Below are 20,375 nucleotides of genomic sequence, written 5' to 3' on the forward strand. Positions count from 1 at the left end.
TTTCTCTGCAGCCGTCTGGAAAAATACTGAGTTCTGGAATCAGTATTGTGTTAATAAATAATTGTATAATTGTCACATGCAGAGACAAAATAATTCCTAAGTATCGTAATTTTTCTGCTGATAAATTTAAAACAGTTTTTTGTTCTTTTTATCACCTTTCTACATTGAGAGCTTCATTTTGACTGCCCGTACGCAATGTCCATTGTTTTACTGGAAGCTGCTCTAGATAAGATTTATCATTCTGTGATAATTACCCATATTCAAGTTGTTCATTTGAATTGTGACAGCACTTGGGTTTCAGGGATTGACTGTAACACACTAATATGAATGAATAGTGATTTTTCTGATTGTCTGTAGAGCATGTCTCAGCTTGAGAAAGCAGTTTGTCCTTAGAAATTTCAGTCTGGACTAATCCTTAATTAAAGCTGCTTAATGTTAAAAGATTCAAACATTACTGCCTATTAACAACAACAAAGCTTTTTTAAGCTATGACTGGAGATATTAACAGCTTTGTAATACAACCATTATGTATTTGGATTAATTTCAATTACTTAAATGATTTCCAGTCCTACTTAGCGGAGGAAACGATAATTCTCAGTGTGGTGTGTTGTTGTCTTGGTTTTGTTTGGGTTTTTTTGTATCAGTCTTAAACAGTTTTAAAGGGAGTTTTGAAGGCATTAACATTTCCAGTGAGATATCTGAGCACCAAGTGCTCATGTGGCTTAATTGACGAATTAATTTCTTGGCTAGTAATTTTGTGTACTGATGCTATGGATGACATTGCTCTTGTGGATTTGTTACCACTTTCTATTTCTACATAAACGTACATTTTCAAAACTTTTTGTGGATTTAGAGCATATCTGTTGTACTGAAAACTGTTTGTTTAGATGTGCACTGGCTGCATTTCTAATAAATATTTATAAATATAAATGACAGCTGATAAGTTTCTTTGCACTGGATTTCTCTTCCATTATTTGGTTATTAACTTTCTGATTATTGACATAAAATTCAGAGAAAAAGGGGTTTTGTCTATTGCTTGTGGCAAATGCATATAAAGCTCTTGTTTAAGTAATGTGATCAGTAGTCATGTGAAACTTTTCTGCTATCACTGATGTAATACTTCTGTTTGGATTTTATTATCATCAATTGAAATACTGTTTTTCAGATACAAACATCTTGTCTATTGCGAGTACTGACTTTGCTAATATAGGAACTGTAATATATTGGTTAAGCACTCTCTTTAAAACATCGTAGAAAACAAAAGTGATTGTTTTTGACTGACTGCATGGGAATGCAGATGTTACATGGCCTGCATAACATTCTCTAGAGGGAGGGAGATGAGCACGTGAAGTGCTTCTGCTGATGGGTACAGAACTCTTCCTTGGATACTGGCTTCAGGAAAATCCATTTTTTGATTGTTAAACTTCTTCCCAGTAGCTTTCTGCCTTTAAGTCCTATCTAGTCAATGCTCTAAAAAGTTGTTATTGCTTATAGTATTGTGAATAGCTTCCTTATGTCTGTTTCATGTAAATGGGAGGCACTGACTCAAAAATAGGAGAGTGATGAATCCTTTTACTCATGTTTTCAAAGGAATTTGGAGAGGATTGGCTGCCTTCATTTTTTATTTTCTTTGAATTTGAAGTTTGCTGCTAATGCACTTATTTGATACTAATTTGGAATTCTGGCATTAAGCCTATGTGCTTGATGCTAATAAAAGCTCTTGCTAGGTTGTATGTATTAGTGTACATGCAGACTGGATAACCTTTTTCCTGTGTTCTTTAAAATTTTGGGATAGTTTTCTTACACTACCTTACTGCTAGCAGAGCTCGTGAGAAGGCTATTCTCATGAAAGAAGGCTGTTCTTTGCTCATTGTATGAATAACTGTCTGACTCCATAGTCTGGGGTTTCCAGATGTAGGTTTGCTTGGGAACAGCCAGCTCCAGGGTCATTGTTGTCACAGCTGAAGTCTCCAGTGGCTTAGCTGTTAGGTGCCTTTCAAGTCAGGCAAGTACTTGTCCAGAGGTGCTTGATGCTAATCAGGAAAGAAAGGTGTGGAAATGCTTTCTGAGATAGGAATCAGGAAACGCTCTTACAGAATATCTGGCAGAAGTTTTGTTGTTTCTGTGAAATTTTGTCCTACTCAGTCAGGAAAAGCAGCAATTTAGGAACTCTGCTCTGTGTGTTCCCTGCGTACTTGAACACACTGACTGAAGTCTGGTACTGTATGCTCAGGAGAAGCAAATCTCACATTATTTTAGTTTTCTGCAGTTGCAACAATTTTGGAAGCTGGAAGCTTTGATCAGTGAGCAGATTTCTCAATTTGACCTTGACTCACAGTAGTTGAATAACACTGTGCTCTCCATCATCGTTCTGAGACGCAGCATTGCTCTGAGGAAAGAATGTAAAACTATGTTCCTGCTGCAGACCCAGCCACTGTGTTTTGTGCCTTATATGTTAGGGCCTATAAGGAAACTTACCCCTTGCTCTTCTCTTCTTAAAGCTGCCTCTCCTTGAGGTTAGTAGGTTAGCAACAGCTTTATTCATCATAGCCCTTCGCATTCCTTTCTGTTTATTTTTCTATTGGTTTTTTTGAATTGAATAATTGATTTAAATCTGTAAAAATAAATAAATAAAATAAAAATTATTACTTTGGACCTGTGTTGACCTTAAAGAATTGTAAGCACAATATACTATTCAGTTCTTGTATTGTCTGAACAGGATGAAAGTGGTGTGCTGCCTATCGCTGTTTTGCTAAACCTAGCTATATGGATAATATTAGCAAAAATGTTTTTCAAACAAAGTTTTATTTCCAGGCTGCCTTTGAAACACTATACTTTCTGATTAGATTGTGCATCATTGGGGATTATTTTAAGACTTACATATCCAAATGTAAACCCTCTCAGAATATTTTTGCCTGCTTTTTAGTTAATCCGTGCTTTGCACTTATTGCTCATCTAATAGTTAAGTGGACATTTTTAACAAACTTGGAGGCTGTGTGGACCAGAACTAGCTAAGAGTGTAGATGCAGACACTGTTAATTGAGGTAGTAGCTCATTATTTCTCTAGCAGTGGAAGATGTGGTGTGACTTCAAGTTGCTTTCTCTTTCTGTATAAGTCATCACATCACCATTTTCATAGGAAAATGCAGATGGCTTTTCTCTGGCTTGAGACTAAATAGGGAAGAGAAATATGGGTAAAATAAGTTTGTACAGACTGAACTCCTGTAAGAAAGGTTTGCACTTGCATGTTGTTCCAGTCATGCCTTATTTATCTCTTATAGCTGAAGAATTAGGCATGTTATGAGTATTAACAAAATCTGCTTTTACCTTCACAGATAAATTTGAGCAATTTTGGGCTATAAATCGAAAACTCATGGAGTATCCTCCAGAAGATAGTGGATTTCGGTACATCCCATTTAGAATTTATCAGGTAGGAGACAAAATAAAACCAGTTTTATCAGACTCTTCACCTAAGGTGTCCTATGACATCATCTTGGCTTTTCATGATTATACTTTCCCTTTTCTAACATTATGGTGAAAATTTGTATGAATTAGTAAAGACAAGCTGGATTGTGTTTATTCTAATAGATAATTACCATTCACTGTGTTGTGATTAATACTCGAGAATGTGCTAAAGCTAGTATAGATGGTAATTTGATGTGTAAAAAAATTAACATGAAGACTACTTTGAATGCAAAATGTGCTTTGAAATGGCTAAATCAAACACTTGAGAATCGGCACTTTTTCCTTTAAACCACTGTGTAGGCTTCTTTTTTTGCTGGTGTTATAAAGTGAAATTTAGAGGCATAGATCCTGTGTCCAATTCTTACATTTTTTTCTTTCATTATGTACTTTACAATACCAAACAGTCTTTGATTTATGTATTATAGTATTTGATTTATTTATATATATATATATATTTGCTCTGATCTTACACTCCAGTGCTGTTTTTTATAGAATCTCAGCATTTTGTCTGAAAGGATTCCAAGGAATACGTCTCCAGTTTCTTGATGTACCCTTTGTTTTTATAGCATTATGGTCATGATGAACTTCATAACTAAGTGTGGTTAAAAGCTGTGTTGTCTCCCATCAATTAGAATTATGCTCTGATCTGGCTTTGATGCATTTTCAGCTGTTTACATTTGTTTTACACCTGTCATGGGTTATCTGTTACTGCTTGTTAACAGCTTTTAATGGCAAATTAAAATTTGTAGGACTATCAGTGTTGCTTTAAGAATGAAATATTTTTTAATGTTAGAGACAAGATGCTTACTGTCATAGTGAAACCTTAAGCTGAGAACGGTAATCAGTTACTTTGGTCAGATATCATAGCAGATGACAAGGTTAGTCTAGGTATCAAAAAGTATGCATCAGGAAAAGCACTTTGCTCAGCATTATCTCTGTTTGATAGCTTTTTCTATATGCATCTATATCTTCTATGCTCTTCTTTGGGTAAGGAGCTGGCTAGAGGGCTATGCCCAGTGGGTAGTGATCAATGGAGTTAAGTCTAGCTGGCGATTTGTTACAAGTGGTGTCCCCCAGGGGTCAGTCCTGGGGCCCATCTTGTTTAATATCTTCACTGATGACCTGGATGAGGGGACTGAGTGCACCCTCAGTAAGTCTGCAGATGACACCAAGTTAGGAGGTGGTGCTGCTTGAGGGTAGTGAGGCCCTTCAGAGGGATCTGGATAGGCTGGATTGTTGGGCTGAGGTGAATGGGATGAGGTTCAACAAGGCCAAGTGCTGGGTCCTGCACTTTGTCCACAGTAATTCCATCCAGCGCTATAGGCTTGGGGATGAGTGGCTGGATGACTGTGAAGAGGAAAGGGACCTGGGGGTGTTGGTTGATGCTCGGTTGAGTATGATCCAACAGTGTGCCCAGGTGGCCAAGAGGGCCAATGGCATCCTGGCCTGCATTAGAAATAGTATAGCCAGCGGGAGCAGAGAGGTAATCATCCCTCTTTACTCAGCACTGGTGAGGCTGCATCTCAAGTGTTGTGTTCAGCTTTGTGCTCCTCACTACAAGAAAGACATCGAGGCCTTGGAACATATGAACATTGTCCAGAGAAGGGCAACGAAACTTGTGAGGGGTCTGGAGCACAAGTCTTATGAGGAACGGATGAGGGAGCTGGGATTGTTTAGCCCGGAGAAGAGGAGGCTCAGGGGAGACCTCATCGCACTCTACAACTTCCTGAAGGGAGGTTGAGATTAAGAGGGGTTTGGCCTCTTCTCCCAGGCAACAAGCAGGACCTGAGGAAATGGCCACAAGTTGTACCAGAAGAGGTTTAGATTGGACATAAGGAAAAACCTTTTTTCACAGAGAGTGGTCAGGCACTGGAATGGCTGCCCAGGGAGGTGGTGGTGCGTTGCAGTGTTCAAGAGGCGTCTGGATGAGGAGCTACAAGATATGGTTTAGTGGACTGTGGTAGCAACAGTGATGGGAGGATGGTTAGACTAGGTGGGTCCTCTCCAACCTTGTGATTCTATGATGAACTGAGTTGTTATTCTTTCACAGATTTTTGTTTGTATTCAGTCTTTCTGTAAAAATTAAAACAAAAAACAAAACAAACAAACAAACAAAAAACAGCATATGCATGGATACAGGAAGTGAAAATGTTTTTTGAATAGGATAGAGGGATTAAGACTTGAGTGAACTTTTGATATCCTGTGATTCCATGCTAGAAAGTTTTCTTTAAAAAAAAAATATTGTTTTCTGGATTTATACTTTTACTCAGTAGTGCACGTCTTCGTGTTAGCTTTTCAACTGGAAATCTGTACTTGATAATAGTTTAAACCCCAAATATCTGATTAAGAATAGAAGAAAACATAACTAAAGATAATGCTGAGACAGCCTTTGAGAAAGTTGCTGAATATTATTTTCAGTGCTGCCATTCTTAACGTTTCTAAATATTTTCAGTAATGTTCCTCTTTCTTAAAAGGTGGATGCAGGTGTTTCTAGCTTTTTTTGTTTGTTTTGTTGCTTTGTGCACTGACAACTGCTCATCATAAAAGGTGATGTTCAGAGGAATTTTCAGAAAGCCTTTCCCTTCCCTGTGGAGGGAACTGTGCGGGGAGTGGTGGTTGGTGGGTTCTTCTTGGCTATATATGAGTTTGTTTTCCTTCAGAGAAAGGTTCTTAGGTGATGGTAGCTGAGAAAAGTCACAGAATCACAGAATTACCCGGGTTGGAAGGGACCTCAAGGATCATGTAGTTCCAACCCCCAAATAAAAGTCAGTGTTTATGGCTCTTAAAAATGCAGAAAAAGAAATGCAATAAAGATCTGATATCAGAACTTCATTGGAAAGTATATCTTCAAAACTCAAATGCTCTCTCATTTGTAAAGCTTGTCTATTAAAAAGCATTTCTGAAGAATAATATGAATCATACCTCTTGTGGTATCCAAATCTGATGGCATGTAGGGGAGAAAGATGGCTAAAATACTAACATAGTACTTGAGTAAGTCAGAACTAAATTAACCACAGATAATTTTAAGCCTTTGTCCAACATTTATTCTTTTAAGAGCAGCAGCTAAGATTGGGCTGGAATCCTAGCATCTACCATAGAAGATGAAGCAAAAGGTTGCATGTCACTAATTTTTAAGTTAAGTTTTTCTGGTATGGTACAATAGCTAGTTTGTCATGAGGTTGTCTTACCTATTTTTAAGATTGGTGAGTTTTGCATTTTACAATTGGACAAACTGTGAGGTTGATAACTGAAGTTTCCTTCAATCTGCAGTAGGACCTATGGCTCCAGGCACTGCAGTGTTGCCTGTTAGTCAGATGCTGATAGGCTGGTCTGGTAAACCACTGCATGCTGTCTTGTGCTGCAGATGGGAACACTGTCTGGTTGTTGTTGTTGTTGTGCACCTAGTCTATACTCATCCTGGAGTTTTGATATCAGAGAGTCACGCCAACGTGCCCGCACTCTCACCAGGTCATGCTCACCCACTTGTTCTTGGTTGTGCTCTGCATGTTGCTTCCTGTTAATCTCTTTCCCTAAAAAAGGGATTTTTAGTCTGTCCTAAGAGTCTTGATGTCATGATTAGTCTTTACAAATAGTTATGGTGTATATTTATTTTAGTAATGGGCTTGAAATTCACCATACTTTGTAAAATACAGATTAATCAAGCACTTTGCTCTTTATGTCAAAGGTGTGGCTTTGAAATGTCTAGATAGATTTACATGTCTGCTGTGACCTCTAAAAATAGCAAAGTGACGGGGTAATTAAACACTTCAAGACATTATGAATATCTGGCTCTGTATATAAATTTTAAGTCCAAGCACCACTCCTTCCCAAACAAGGAAAGACTTTTTATTCCTGTTCCTACATTATTATGTAGCTCAAATGGTCAATACCAAAACCCATTAATTATCAATATTAATGTGGCAGTGTGGCTTCTGTAATGACAAGCACTTAAAAACTGACCAAAGCCAAGTTTTTGAGGCATCCACCTGTTAAGTTTTCATGTTACTTGACATGATGAATCTGTCACTCTGTACTAACAAAATATTTTTTGCTCTTCCTTTGAGTGAAAAGCATCACTGTATTTCAAGGTTAAATACATCAGACTTCAAGTCCAGTTTCTACGTTTTACATTGCCTTCCACCTCTATAAAGCTTTCTGACCTCTGTGTTCACTAACAGTGAGTTGTGCAACTTCATTTTACTTCATGAAGTGAATCAGTGCAGTTCTTCAAATTTGCTTACCAGTACTGAAGTTGTTTTGGAGTCTTTTTAAATGCCAGCTGATACTTTGAAAATCTTCAAGATTGATATTGAAGCTCAGGCAAAGTAGAGACAATCTGTGAAGTGTTTTGATTGAAAACCCTGTAGAAATAATACTTCAAGTTTAGGTAGGATAGAGTTAGCTGCAACTTGAAACTGCAGATTGGCAATTTTACCTTTTATCCTAAGACTGTTCAATATCTAGTCAAGCAGGACTACAAACGTGATTGCTGTTGACCTGAAGAGGGCATCACAACACAGCCGGTTTTGTTGGCTTATGCAAAATGCTCTTGAATATGTTTCTATGTAATAGTATATCTACCTTTATATCTTTTAATACATAAGTAATTTTTTTGTAAAGAACTTGCTGATTTATTTCTTCAGAATTTTTTTTTACAAAGATTGAGTAGATAATAAAATAATGTGAAATGCTCATTGATTTGACTGAGTTTTGGTGCTTGAAAGGAAAAATAAAAAACATTGCTGGTTAATCAGCTACTGAGTACACAGAATGGCTATTCTAATTCTAATAGCTGGTATTTCATAGAATCATAGAATTACCCAGGTTGGAAAAGACCTTGAAGATCATCAAGTCCAACCACAGCCTAACCAGAACCCTAACTCTAAAAACCCTACACTAAATCATATCCCTGAGTACCACATCCAAACGGCTCTTAAACACAACATTTCAACACTGAAGAAGGAGTAGCGTATTTTCACCAGTTTTAAATTACTTAAAAAATGAAAGCTCTGTGAATGAGAAAATTTTTAAATTTGTGCAAATACGTTTCATAGGGTCTCAGTAAAGGAAAGTTCTGTTGAAAGTTCTGTGTAAGCAGGAAGATTCATAGCCTACTTTGCAAATTTGTTTACTGTGAAGATACTTTATGGAACCTATGTGCAAGATCAGCCTTGTGTCTTTAAGAATCTGTGCAGCTGCAATCAGAGTAGAAGAAAAATTTTGAGATTATATTTGCTGTCAGATGTAACTAAAGTTTATGTAAACATGCCTGAGCTGTCTGTAAAGCTGTCAATCTAACTAGTTCAAAGCTGTCGTAGAAGTTGCGTATGATATAGGAGGGAAATGCAGAAGAGAGGAGGCAATAAAAACCTCAATTTGCGTATTTTCTCTGAGCTGTGGTTGAATTGTTACCATGCTTGATAGTTCTAAGTTAGCTTCAGTTTGTAAGTAGGAGCTATAGTAATACTTCTGAGTTGAATATAGATGTACTTTGCATAAAAATAATATTGTATTTGTATGAAAAACAGCTTCTTCAGTTCCTGAAGCATATAACTAGTTCAAAACTATGTAGGGATTTGCTCTGTTCTACCTGCTGAGGAAAATTGGACAATATTTAATTCTAAGTCCTTCATCAGATACACTTAGGTCCTGGAAGAGTCTAGGTGTATTGAAAATCAGCAGCATCCCAGCAGTTAATAAGGTCACCTTTAAATAATTATATCAAGTTATTTTATTGTTAGCAGAATGTAAATCACATTTTAAGTTGTGATGAAATAATTCGCATTTTTGATGGGGAAAAAGGTTGTCTATTCCTGACTTGAAAATGTGATAATCTTTCCAAATATCTTATGTGCTCCTTAATCACAAATTGGTAGGTTATTTCTTAAACTGTTTTTGCAGAATACTTAGTTCGTCATCTTTTCTCTGAGTGGACTTATGATAAAGAATTTGTACATAAAGAAGTTGATAAAAATGATCATGTTACAGATTCAAATTCCAACAATGAGATTTGAATTGCTGTGGCTCTATTTCCCTAAATTGTTTTAGCCAAATAGTTGGTTGTATATTTATGTATCATCCTAAACTTGTAAGGATATGTGCAATTAAAAGAAAACAAAGTTGCACTCTTCACCTTCACCTTGAATGTTAACTCTTTAAGATGAATATGTTGAGAGGTTGCAATGATGGCAATAAATGAAGCAATAATTCAATTGAAGTAGGTGTGTTTAGATTTACTGTTGGATTCTACCATTTAAATGCAGTGCTTTTTTTTATTATATTATTGTGTTTTTTCTGATTGTTAAATTGATTCATCTGTTTCACTTCTGTCAATGCAAACTGATTTGCCACTTTATGTACTTTTGTAGTCAGCTCCCTGTATTTTTCAGTCTGTAGCCTTATAGCAAGGGGAAAAAGAAAGATGTAGATAAAATGTGTTAACTTCTTCACAAAACTGAGGGTCAATAAATACAGAAAGTGTTTGTCTTTTAGAAAGTGCCCATATTTGTTTGCACTTTCCTGAACTCTGCAAGTAAGTTGTACTCGGGTTAAGTATGACATGAAATAAGCCTATGAGGAACTAGGATGTGGCACCATTCCATTTGAATGCATTATGAATTAACAAGCATAAATGTCTGTGGTTTTGTTACCCATAATCATAAGAGTTTCTTCTAGTTGATCCTAATTGTAGAAAATTTAGGAGAGTTACTGGTTTTAATATGTAAGTAGAATAATATCATGTACGTTACTGTATAATTTAATGCTTTAAAGCAAATGACATAACATTTGCTTTTTTTGAATGTAAACCCATACCTAAAGTTGTTTTCTTCGTAGCTAGTCAATACTCAGTTGTTTACTTTTATTAAGACCTAGTTCTGTATATGCAAACCACAGTACTGCGAGTGTGAAAAGCACTATTCATTTTTTGTCACTGGTGAATCAGATACCTTATTAATTGCAAATATGAATTTTCTTCTGGACAGGAAATTTAATACTTTGAGGATACGTTTAAGTTTTAGGCATCTGTCTTGCCAGCACTCAACAAAACCTCTTTTGGAACTGCTTGTACTGTTTGTGTTTTGTTACTATTTGACCTTACTGACTTTTGCTTGCTGGCTTTTCTGTATGAAATGACTCTTGAATGTTGACCTTTTCCTCTTCATAGGAGCTGTGCAATTTATTTAAGGTTAAATATTGCTAATTTAGTTGTTTAGATGATGTAAATCTTCACAAACAAATTTTATGGATCATTTGAGGGACAAAGCTATAGCCAGAATGTAGTTCAACTGTGTTTGTTATGCATCTTGTAACATTTTGTATGGAACTAGTATTGGAACTTCTGGTTGTACGTATACACACCCTTGCTAAAAATGACCCATTATAGTGTAACAGCACATTTGCTTTGGATGCTGTTTCTTCCAACTTGTCTTAAAAAAGAAAGAAAGAAAAAAAAAAGATTTTTAGGTTATTCTGTCTCTTGATTTCAGTGCCCCAAACTATACCTCCTTTCCTCAGGCCATGTTTGTAAACCAGCTGAATGAACATAGTTTTTCAAACATTTGTTCGCTTTTTCTTACAACACATTCTGCACAGTTTTTAGTATGACAGATGTATTCTTTCCCTGTCAGAAAGGCTGCAGGGCAGATGGTATCCAATGAAACACCTATAAAACAAAACAGTTCAATTTATTTATTAATTTATCTATTTATTTTAAAATCATTGTGAGGCAAAAGTGTTGTCTATAGGTAAAAGCATTTTGGTTTACGGCGTGTTTTGTTTTAGTTCTAGAAGTTTTTAGCTCTTTCTGGTAAGGTTCTGTTAGTTGGACCTATTTACTGAAAGTCTTCAGATGAGTTTCTCAAGGTTTTTCATTTACTTTGCTAGTGATACGTGGCTTAGAGATCTTGATCTCTGTCTTTCACCCTTTAAGAAATGTTGTTTTTTTTCTCTGGAAATCTGTAGAATGAGTGAATATGTTCTCAGTGTTATGTTTTATTAAAACTACAAGCAATGTTTTTAAACCAAAGGGAGTAGGACTACAGAGCTCTTACAGCTGGTTCTTTTTATGTTGCTGCTTGTAAGAATAGGACAACCCTTTGAACAGTCCTAAATGCTTAGGCTTTTTCAGCTCAGTATTCAACGCGCAGTGTTGTCACAGTCTTGTCCGTAACTGCATTCATCTCTAATAGAAGCTCTGCTGCACATTTTGGTGTATTGTGGTCTATATATTTTAACGGTGAATTAGGAAGGGTCCTTAAGGAGAGTTCATCATTTGTTCAGGAAAAAGCCTAGAGGGTTGGCTATTTCAATGCAGTGTTTTTAATGACATTGCCAGTTATGAATCTCAGGAGACAAGCAAGAATTGATTAAGGAGTCTTCTTTATCTTTGCAGCGTTAGGAGGCATCTTGCAAACTTACAGGAATTACTTCACACTTGTTAATTATTATCATGTTATGGAAACCATAATGAAGTGGCTTTGGTGTTTCAGCATTCATTGAACAAGAGGCTTTGGGACCATTCTCCAAGTGATTGTGCCTGTGCGCCTTCAAACCACTCACAGTATAGAAGAGTGTATATAATGGTGTTCTTTAACACACCTTAAACAACAGATATCTATCTTCAGCCCACCATCCAACTGTTTAAACTTTCTCAAAGAAATCTTGAAATATGAAGCTTTTCATTGAGAGCAGAAGAAAGAGTAAGTTACATTCTTCCGTAGATAATTTGGCAATTTGCAGAAGGAAGATTTTCTGTGGACATGGAATAATTTATCAGAAGAGCTACTGTAAAGTAATCGGTATTTTTCAACAGCAATGGAATTCTTCAACCAGCTGCAGACTTGCTTAGAAAGTTTTAAATTGAAGTGGTTCCATTGTGGCCTTCCTTAATTTACCCAGTCTGCAGCTACTCTGCAAGTAGATTTGAATGTATCTACAATGAGAACTTACAAAACAGATGGAAAGAATATAATCATTGAAGATCTCACAAGATTCTCAGTTCCTCCACGCAGTGATTAAAGTTTCCCCTAGGTAACTTGTATATTCATGGAATGCAGGGAATTCAGCCATGGGCCCTTGCAACAAGGAATGCTGGCGGGTGTCCTTGGCTGCATTGGGAGGAGAGCGTACTTCTGCTCTTGGTGAAGACACTTGTTAAGTATTGGAGTCCCCTGTGTGAAGGAGATGTGGAGCTTTTTGAAGGAGTCCAGACTAAGGCCATGAGGACGACTGAGCAAACTGGGCATCTACTTATATTGAGCTAGGAACATATTTGAAATAGACATAATGTTAACATGAACTGGATGATTCATTTTTAGAAGGCATTGTAGAAGTGGAAGCAACATTTTATATCCTGAAGTGTTAGAATTAAGTGGATCTTTGAAATTTTGAATCACTTGACTTTTGTAAAAGATATCGTCTAACTAGGCATATATTTTTCGGGTTTGTCAAACGTTTGAAATAAGTTTAGCTTTCAAGTAATTTTCATGATTGTAATAACTGGTTTTGTTGCTATTACGCTTTTTTTTCCTAAAAGATTGTAAGGGAAGCACACTGTCAAGTTAAATAATATGATACAGGGAAGCATTTTCAATGATTTTTTTCATCTTTTGAGAAGATGAGCAAATAAAGGACCTCAACAGTGAGTGTGAGGAAACTAACCTAAATAGTTGCCATATTTCTCTGTAGGTTTGTAATAAAGGGAAATTATTTTTAATTATGTAGGAAGTTAGGCTAGAACTGCAGTTGCTTCATACAGCATTCTCTGTTCAATGAAAGACTTCAAGGAAGGTATGAGTGGTTGCCCCTATGTTATTTGGGGAATAGTCTTTAACTATTTGTTACCTAGAATTGTTCAATATTGTTTTCTTGAAATAACTGCAATGAGCCCAACTATGTAAAATTTTAACTTTATTCCAGATGTGCTTATGCCTCTACTTGTGGCTTCGTTTTAACTATAGCCTCAACTAAGATACTAGTTAATTTTAACGTAAGTATTAATTATGACAATTCCTGTTTATATTTTCTTGATCATTTAAATTATGTAAAGGTAAGAAAATCAGTTTGGATTAGTATGGATGCACACTTGTGTAAATGAAAACATTAATCCACAGAATAAGTTTGTATATATTACATGCTATTCAATATTCTTTTTATAGACTAAGTTATTTTCATAATTTCACATGAAATCGTAGGGCTGTGCTCAGACTGTAGACAGATTCAAACTGTAGTTTCTGCTACTACTGAAGATATATAATTTTTAATGGTGTATTGCGGAAGATAAGTCATTTGATTTATTCTCTGTATTGACTTTACAGCTAGTCCTGCAACCCATATTGCTTCATGTCAGTGAGTCACTATTTCTGGTAATTTTAGATAGATGCACGCTGAGCATGCTCACATGCCTTCCTTTCATTTTACCATGTTGTTGCTGCATACTGGACATATAAGTGAATTACTTAGCTCTTTCATTCAGAGTTCACCAATTAGATCTATTTTGTAATGTGATCCATGTTGTGCTTGGAACTGTGATGTGACTTTGGTCAGCAGTGCAATAATTTGAAGCAGTATGAGACATATTCAAAGGAAAAAAATATTATCACCAAAACAAAGAGATGTAGTATTTGTAGTTCCCTTTTTCCTCAGACTGCTTAAAGAAATGCTTGGAAGACATATATGTGTATTTTTTTGAATGCTGTTCATGTCCTAATAATTTAGTGTGAAATAGAAAAGTTGTCGAAGGTGTACAGCAAAACAACAAGATGTCTAGAAGTCCTGTATAGCTTGAAAGGTTTGAAGAGAGGTGAGAAATAATTACTACAGTAGAAAAATAAATCACATTACCATGTTTCCAGCCTTACATCATAATACAAGTTCAAATGAAAGATTATAAACTTCAAGCAGATAAAACAGTAGATCTTCATAGTTCATTTCTTTTCTTTGGTTTTTTTCCCCCCACTGCACTAGTATGGTTTCTAAGAGAACAATATATCCATTCTATTAAAGAAATTGGCAGGGATTAATTGCACGTGCTAGCAACAATGTAACAAGTGCTTCTAGGGAAATTATTATAAACGATTAAAGCTATTTTAAATAAATACAAGAGTTAAGTCTAATAAATTTTGATTCAATCCTGGCTGAGCATACAGTTTCTTGAAAGTAAGTTCCCACTTTGTCTCCAGAAAGTGCCTTGTAGTGTGACATTTTGTGCTCTTCAATGGCAGGGACAACCTTAGCTACAGATATAAATTAGAAATTGTTTTCCCATTATTTTTCAAGTGGAACAGGCTTGTAGAAATGCCTTGTTTAAGCGCTGTTGTAGAATTAATTTTATCAACATTTGAATTTCCTTCTTTTTGTGTCTGCCATCAGAGTAGCGATTTGGAAATGCACCCTTTAGGTGTTCATCTGGAGTGTTGCGTAAGTCATGAATATTATAAGTGCAAAATAGTTACCTCAGGGCCTTCTCACAGTCTGAGTTGAAAAGAAATCTACAAACTTAAGCCTATGTTCATCTGAAAGTTTGTTGTTTTTCACACTAGTATTGTTTCATCATGAAGCTGTGGTCAAATGGGACAGAACAGCTTTGCTTGGAACAATTTGCATGTGGGCAGATTAGGAACTCATACAGAACCAGGAAGGAGCAAAGAAGTCAGTTGGACTGGTTTGTAACAGAGGATTGTGTTTACAGTGTCTAAAATTTCCTCCTTTGGAAATTTCTGTGATAACACTTTGATTCCATGGAAAGTCACCCTCTTGTTGTTTTGGAAATCAGTTTGTATCGGAATTTTCATTTCAGTGGGGGTAAGAATTAGAAGCCTAGCTTTTGCAGCCTGTAGGCATCCCAGTAATACAGAATAATAATCATGAGTTGGACTAAATCTGCTCTGAGACTTGTTTACTGTGTACTCACCTGTTTGCATTTTGTGGATGGTAGACAGTGTTTGGCCTGCAGTTCACATGTACACCTTCCTACCTCAGATGATGTTTGTTGCACAGACTGACTTCCTGGCTTGTTCTGGCTGTGGAATGTTAGATGTTTACATGTATAAAAAGCACTCCGTTATAGTACTATCAGTACTTGTGTTATTACTTATTTCCAAGAGCCAGTTAACTGTTTTTATTGGCCATATTCTGCAGGTAACAGGATATGTGAAATGAGCTTAAGAGTTAGGCAATCTCTTGATACGCTACTAGTTTCTGAATAAGAGTAAAAATTACACAGCAGTTGAAGCAACTGCAGATAACAATATTAAAATTCAGAACTTGCTTCTTTACACGTGCAAATATTTCTTTCTGACACAAGTTCTTTCCTGAGGTTATTGGTGATTTGCCATCTTAGCTGTCATTTCCATTTAAACTTTCAGTCTGATAATATGCCTGTATGGTGAGTTGGATTGGGTGGTTGCTTGCTTTAAATAAATAAAAATTCCTTGTGCCTTTTCCACAGTGAAGGAATCAGTCATTCTGGTCTAGCGTGAGGCAAAAAGAAGCTAAAGACACCAAAATACTGCAGAAAAACAGCAGCAGGAGCAGCAAAAGAACAGTTTTTGTGTTATATGGCTTGGCAGTATTGTGCTTCTAGACAGGCACAGCTCTGTGACTACAGTAATTTACCATTTTTTCAATTAATCACTTTTTCACTACTAAGATTTTTAATTGAAAACACTTATACAAAGCAGAAGACATCTTAGAACATATTTTTCAGTCAAAAATCAATTTTAAATATAAAATATATGACACTGTTTTGTTTTCAGGAAGTAATAAATGTTCCTATATTTTCCATTTGCATTAAATATCCTGAATCACTGTATGAACACTTACTGATATTTTTAAGCCTTCTTGGTTGAGTTTAAACTGGCTTAAACAAAGTAGTAGACTGTCTTTTTTTTTTTTTTTTTAGTGGAAAGCAGTTTATTACAAAACAACATAGACTATGAACTCGGCAACTTTCTGTAACTACAGAGCATGTAGCAGTGTCAAAGCTTATGATTGTAGGCTGTCAATTTATGCACATGTGGAAATTAAGAGGAAATCTTTCATTGTGCGCCTTCAGCAAGTATGGTAGCCTTTATGTGTTTGAAACCAGCTAGAGTAGCAGCAGAACTTTCAGTCAGAAAGTCAAAATCCCTTCCTTTGATTGAAAATAATGGTAACTGTGATTTTTCCAGATTAGACCCAAGCAGTTCATGAGTTAATTTTTTCATTTTAAGATGCATCCTGTATAAAATGTCTAATTAAATTGTGGATTTCATGCAGTGTTTGATGTTCTGTCAGTTCTGAAAGGGACCAGGCACGCTGAATACTCTTTTTTTTGGCAGGAAGATGATGAAGAAAGTTGTAATTGCTAACACAATATGTTACTATATAGCTTGCCTCTGATCTTCTGAGGCTTTAAACTGCCTTAAAGGTCGTCTTAAAACTTTAACTCTCCAGTAACTCTGTAGGAAGTGTAGAAGATTTTCAGATGCAGTAAGTCCAGCTTTCTAGAAGAGAAGGTATGTTAGCAAAATTGAATATTTGCTTTAATAAGGCAAACAAAAAGCAAAGAAACTTGTTACTCAATTATGGACATGATCACTGTAAAATACACCCAAAATATTGGGGCTGTAATTTGTCTTAATACGCTTGTATACTTGAGGGCATTTCTCTTCTAGATCATTAGCAATTACTGATCTGCTCATCTGTAGTAACCTGCAAATGCATCCAGCATCTTTTGAAAAGCTCACTTATGACTAAGATACTTTAAAAAATTATCCTCTAAACACTCTAGGTTGTAGGATGGGACTTTTCTTTTGACTCTTTGAACGCACAAAGCATCTGCTGTGTTGCAGGGAAGAAATGTAAGCATGACAGGGAAATATTCTTCCTGTAGAATTATGTGTGAGCTGAGGTCTTTGTATAAAAATTAACTTCTATCAGTTTAATATTGATGAAGACCAGTGGTTTTTATTTACAGTACCACATCTGTATTGGTCAATGCTTAAAATATGACATTGAATTCATTTTCTGTAATGTTTTGTGATAACTGCTGTGGGCATTGCTTTGCAACAGTCAGCAACGATGTGTGAGACCTGTTGGAAAACACCTTTGATTCCAGCAGCCAGGCAGCTCCACCTGATCAGTTTTGATAAGGAAAATTTATAATAAATATATAATAAAACTTATAATAAATATATAATAAACTCAATTTATGGAGGCTGTTAGCAAGAAGCATCTTTGGTCTTTTATCTCATGTTTTGTTTTGTTGTTGGTTTTTTTAAGTACTTTTTAATGTTGACTTTGTGATTTGTTTATATATAAGCAATCATTTTAGGACAGGAACAACTTTTTTGAGTGATAAATTTGGAAGGAATCACCTGCTTGCATTGTTCTTTCCCTTCTTGATGGTACATGGTGGAAATACAGCTTACTGAAGCCCAGTCTTCTGGGACTCTGGCTGCTTCTGCTCTGTTTCTTGAGGCTGAAATAGTTAGAATTTTTGAACAAATGCGGTATAAAAAATCACTTCTGTTGAACTGTGAAGGTACTTGTTTGCCATTCAAAGTGCTTAATGTAGTTCTAAAAGGAAATTGCAGGAAGGTACTGGATATTTATTGCAGTATTGATTTGACTTGGTAAATATGCTGATCTCTTTAAGTTTGTGCTCACTGCTTATTTACTTAAATGAAGTGTCAGTTTACTTAAAATTGTTAACAAACTAATTTCCCTGAATTTCATTGTGAATAAAATACAGGAAGATAAAAAGCCAGGCATTTCTTCTTCTGCAGCCTCTTATTCAGTCCTGTCTTATCCATGTCTCAGATAGTGTCACTGTTTATTTGCATGATCTTTAAATTGTTGTTTTTGCTAATTTTGTTATTAAAACAGGCAACAACAGAGAGACCTTTTATACAAAAGCTGTTTCGACCAATTGCTTCTGGAGGACAGTTGCACACTTTGGGAGATCTTCTAAAAGATGTGTGTCCTAGTGCTATTGCCCCTGAAGGTACTGTAAAAATAACTTTTGTCCGATAAAATTATGTACCGTTATGTATTTAAGTACTATGTGTAAATAATAAGCAAAATAAAAAATAAATTATTTTAATGGTTTGGTTTTTTTTGGAGGCAGAATTCTGTCTCAGTATCAGTGTTTAAGATTTCACTCTTCCTTGGCCAATTAGAGCACCCACTGTGTATCGCCTGCATTGTTTGGAGAGGATAAAAGTGAGTCCTTTGGCACTGCTGAAAAATTTATCTCAGGAAATTCTAGTTTAAATTTCACCTGTGCCTTTGCCATCGTGCTGCTCTTAATAAAAACACTCATATTTTATCTTCTGCAAATTTAACAAATATTCCTAAAGTAAAATCCACGCAAGTTTTAAGCTTGTTTAATTTTGTATTATATTTTCATTCCTCAGACTCTAAAATGCATTATAATTTAGGGCCCTCTTCCTGTTGAAATCTGACCTTTAAAAGCACACCAGAAAGTAAGAGATTTATGCATGGTTACTAACAATTCTTGTGTGACTGGATACCAGTTACATTATGTAGCATCATATAATTTCATGCAATAGCATTTGTTAATTAGTGCATATAAAAGTAAACATTTTTGGATTCTGTACTAGCTTAGAGATTATGACTGTTGGAACTCTGATTTCCTTTTAGATGGGGTAAATGTGAAAGTTATGTGCTTCTCCAAGTGATATCAAAATTGTCTAATGTGAAGCTTTTTTCCATCTTGTTCTTACTGTTGTCTCTTATCAGTCCCTATAAAAGAGGTGATTGTTTGGGGGGCTTTTGGGTCAATAAATCACAATTAATTTTGAGAAATTTATGGTAGTTTAGAAAAGATTGTGATACAATTTACTGGTGCAGTATTAGCATCTTTTTACAGTAGAACAATAATCTTGAAATCAGTGTAAAAATTTATGAAATGTCATAAAAATTTCTGTGTATAAATCTCTTTAGATTTGGCCTACCTTTGATCCTTAAGATTCTACTGAGGAACTTGCAAACTGGAGGGTTTACTAACTTGATTCTTCATGTAGATGTGAGCTATCTGGGATTCTTTTCCTGCAGTGCAGTTTCTTATTACTTGATTGTTCCTCTTAAACCCAGGCTGTTCTCCTCATCTATTAGGTGCAGAAGGAAATTTGTCTAAGCTAAATGCAGAAAATGATATGAACTCTTTGGGAGATGTGGATGCAGATTGGTTCAAAGAGCCTGTGGAGGGAGACTGAGGAAGTAGTCAGGATGACAATGACAGAACATCAAATGTGGTGGGGAAAGCAACTATAAACAATGCAGTACGTTGAAAGAGATTGGACTAAAGGCAAAAAATGACATAACTGAACACCTGGAGAGAGTAATTAGGATATGAGATTATAAAAGAATGAGGGAAGAAAAGAAGTGTATTTCAAGTAGATTGTGTACCTAGATTATCTAAGGCATCTGTGAAAGATTAGGACTGGAGGTCTTGCTGGTAAAGTGATTCAGGTGGTCTAGAGACCTGTTTGGAGAAACGAATTAAAAATTGAGAAGTCTCTACTGGTCTGATGGGAAGGTGTCTCGCTCCAATTTAGGAGTGAGGCAAAGGTTCTTTTGATAATGTTATGCCCGGCGTGAGATTAAGAAGAACATTCAAATGTTGATCCGACCAGTTTATTGGAAATAATAGACAATTGAGGGGATGGGGAAGGGAGAGTGACGAATGCCAAAATTAGGGTGATGGGGAAGGGAAAGTAGGCGATAGAAAAAGGTAGAAAAGAGCAAGAATTACGTTAAAGCGGGGAATAGTCACCTCCTGAATGCAGCAGCGTCCCATAGCACGTTGTTAACGTTGGTCCGGGGCAAAATAAGCGTAGGGGAGAGCAGCAGCGAAGTAGCAGGCCACAGATCGATGAAACACAGAGAAGATGGTCAGAATAGCG

At 36.0% G+C, this 20,375-nt stretch overlaps 1 protein-coding gene across 3 annotated transcripts in view; it reads left to right on the plus strand.

The window, feature by feature from the left end:
- Positions 1–20,375, plus strand: part of ATG5 (autophagy related 5) — a 63,194-nt gene that overhangs the window by 21,846 nt on the left and 20,973 nt on the right. For all 3 annotated transcript variants that reach the window (XR_001554279.1, XM_015858735.1, XM_015858736.2), the window contains exons 6-7: positions 3,336–3,430; positions 18,334–18,451. Coding sequence is in view for 2 of the 3 variants with exons in the window: in XM_015858735.1 (XP_015714221.1) it covers positions 3,336–3,430; positions 18,334–18,451 (213 nt within the window). In the remaining variant the exon portion in view is untranslated. The remainder of the gene's footprint in view (positions 1–3,335; positions 3,431–18,333; positions 18,452–20,375) is intronic.

This window comes from Coturnix japonica, chromosome 3 (genome assembly GCF_001577835.2).
Source record: "Coturnix japonica isolate 7356 chromosome 3, Coturnix japonica 2.1, whole genome shotgun sequence".
In the NCBI taxonomy this organism is placed as follows: Eukaryota; Metazoa; Chordata; class Aves; order Galliformes; family Phasianidae; genus Coturnix; species Coturnix japonica.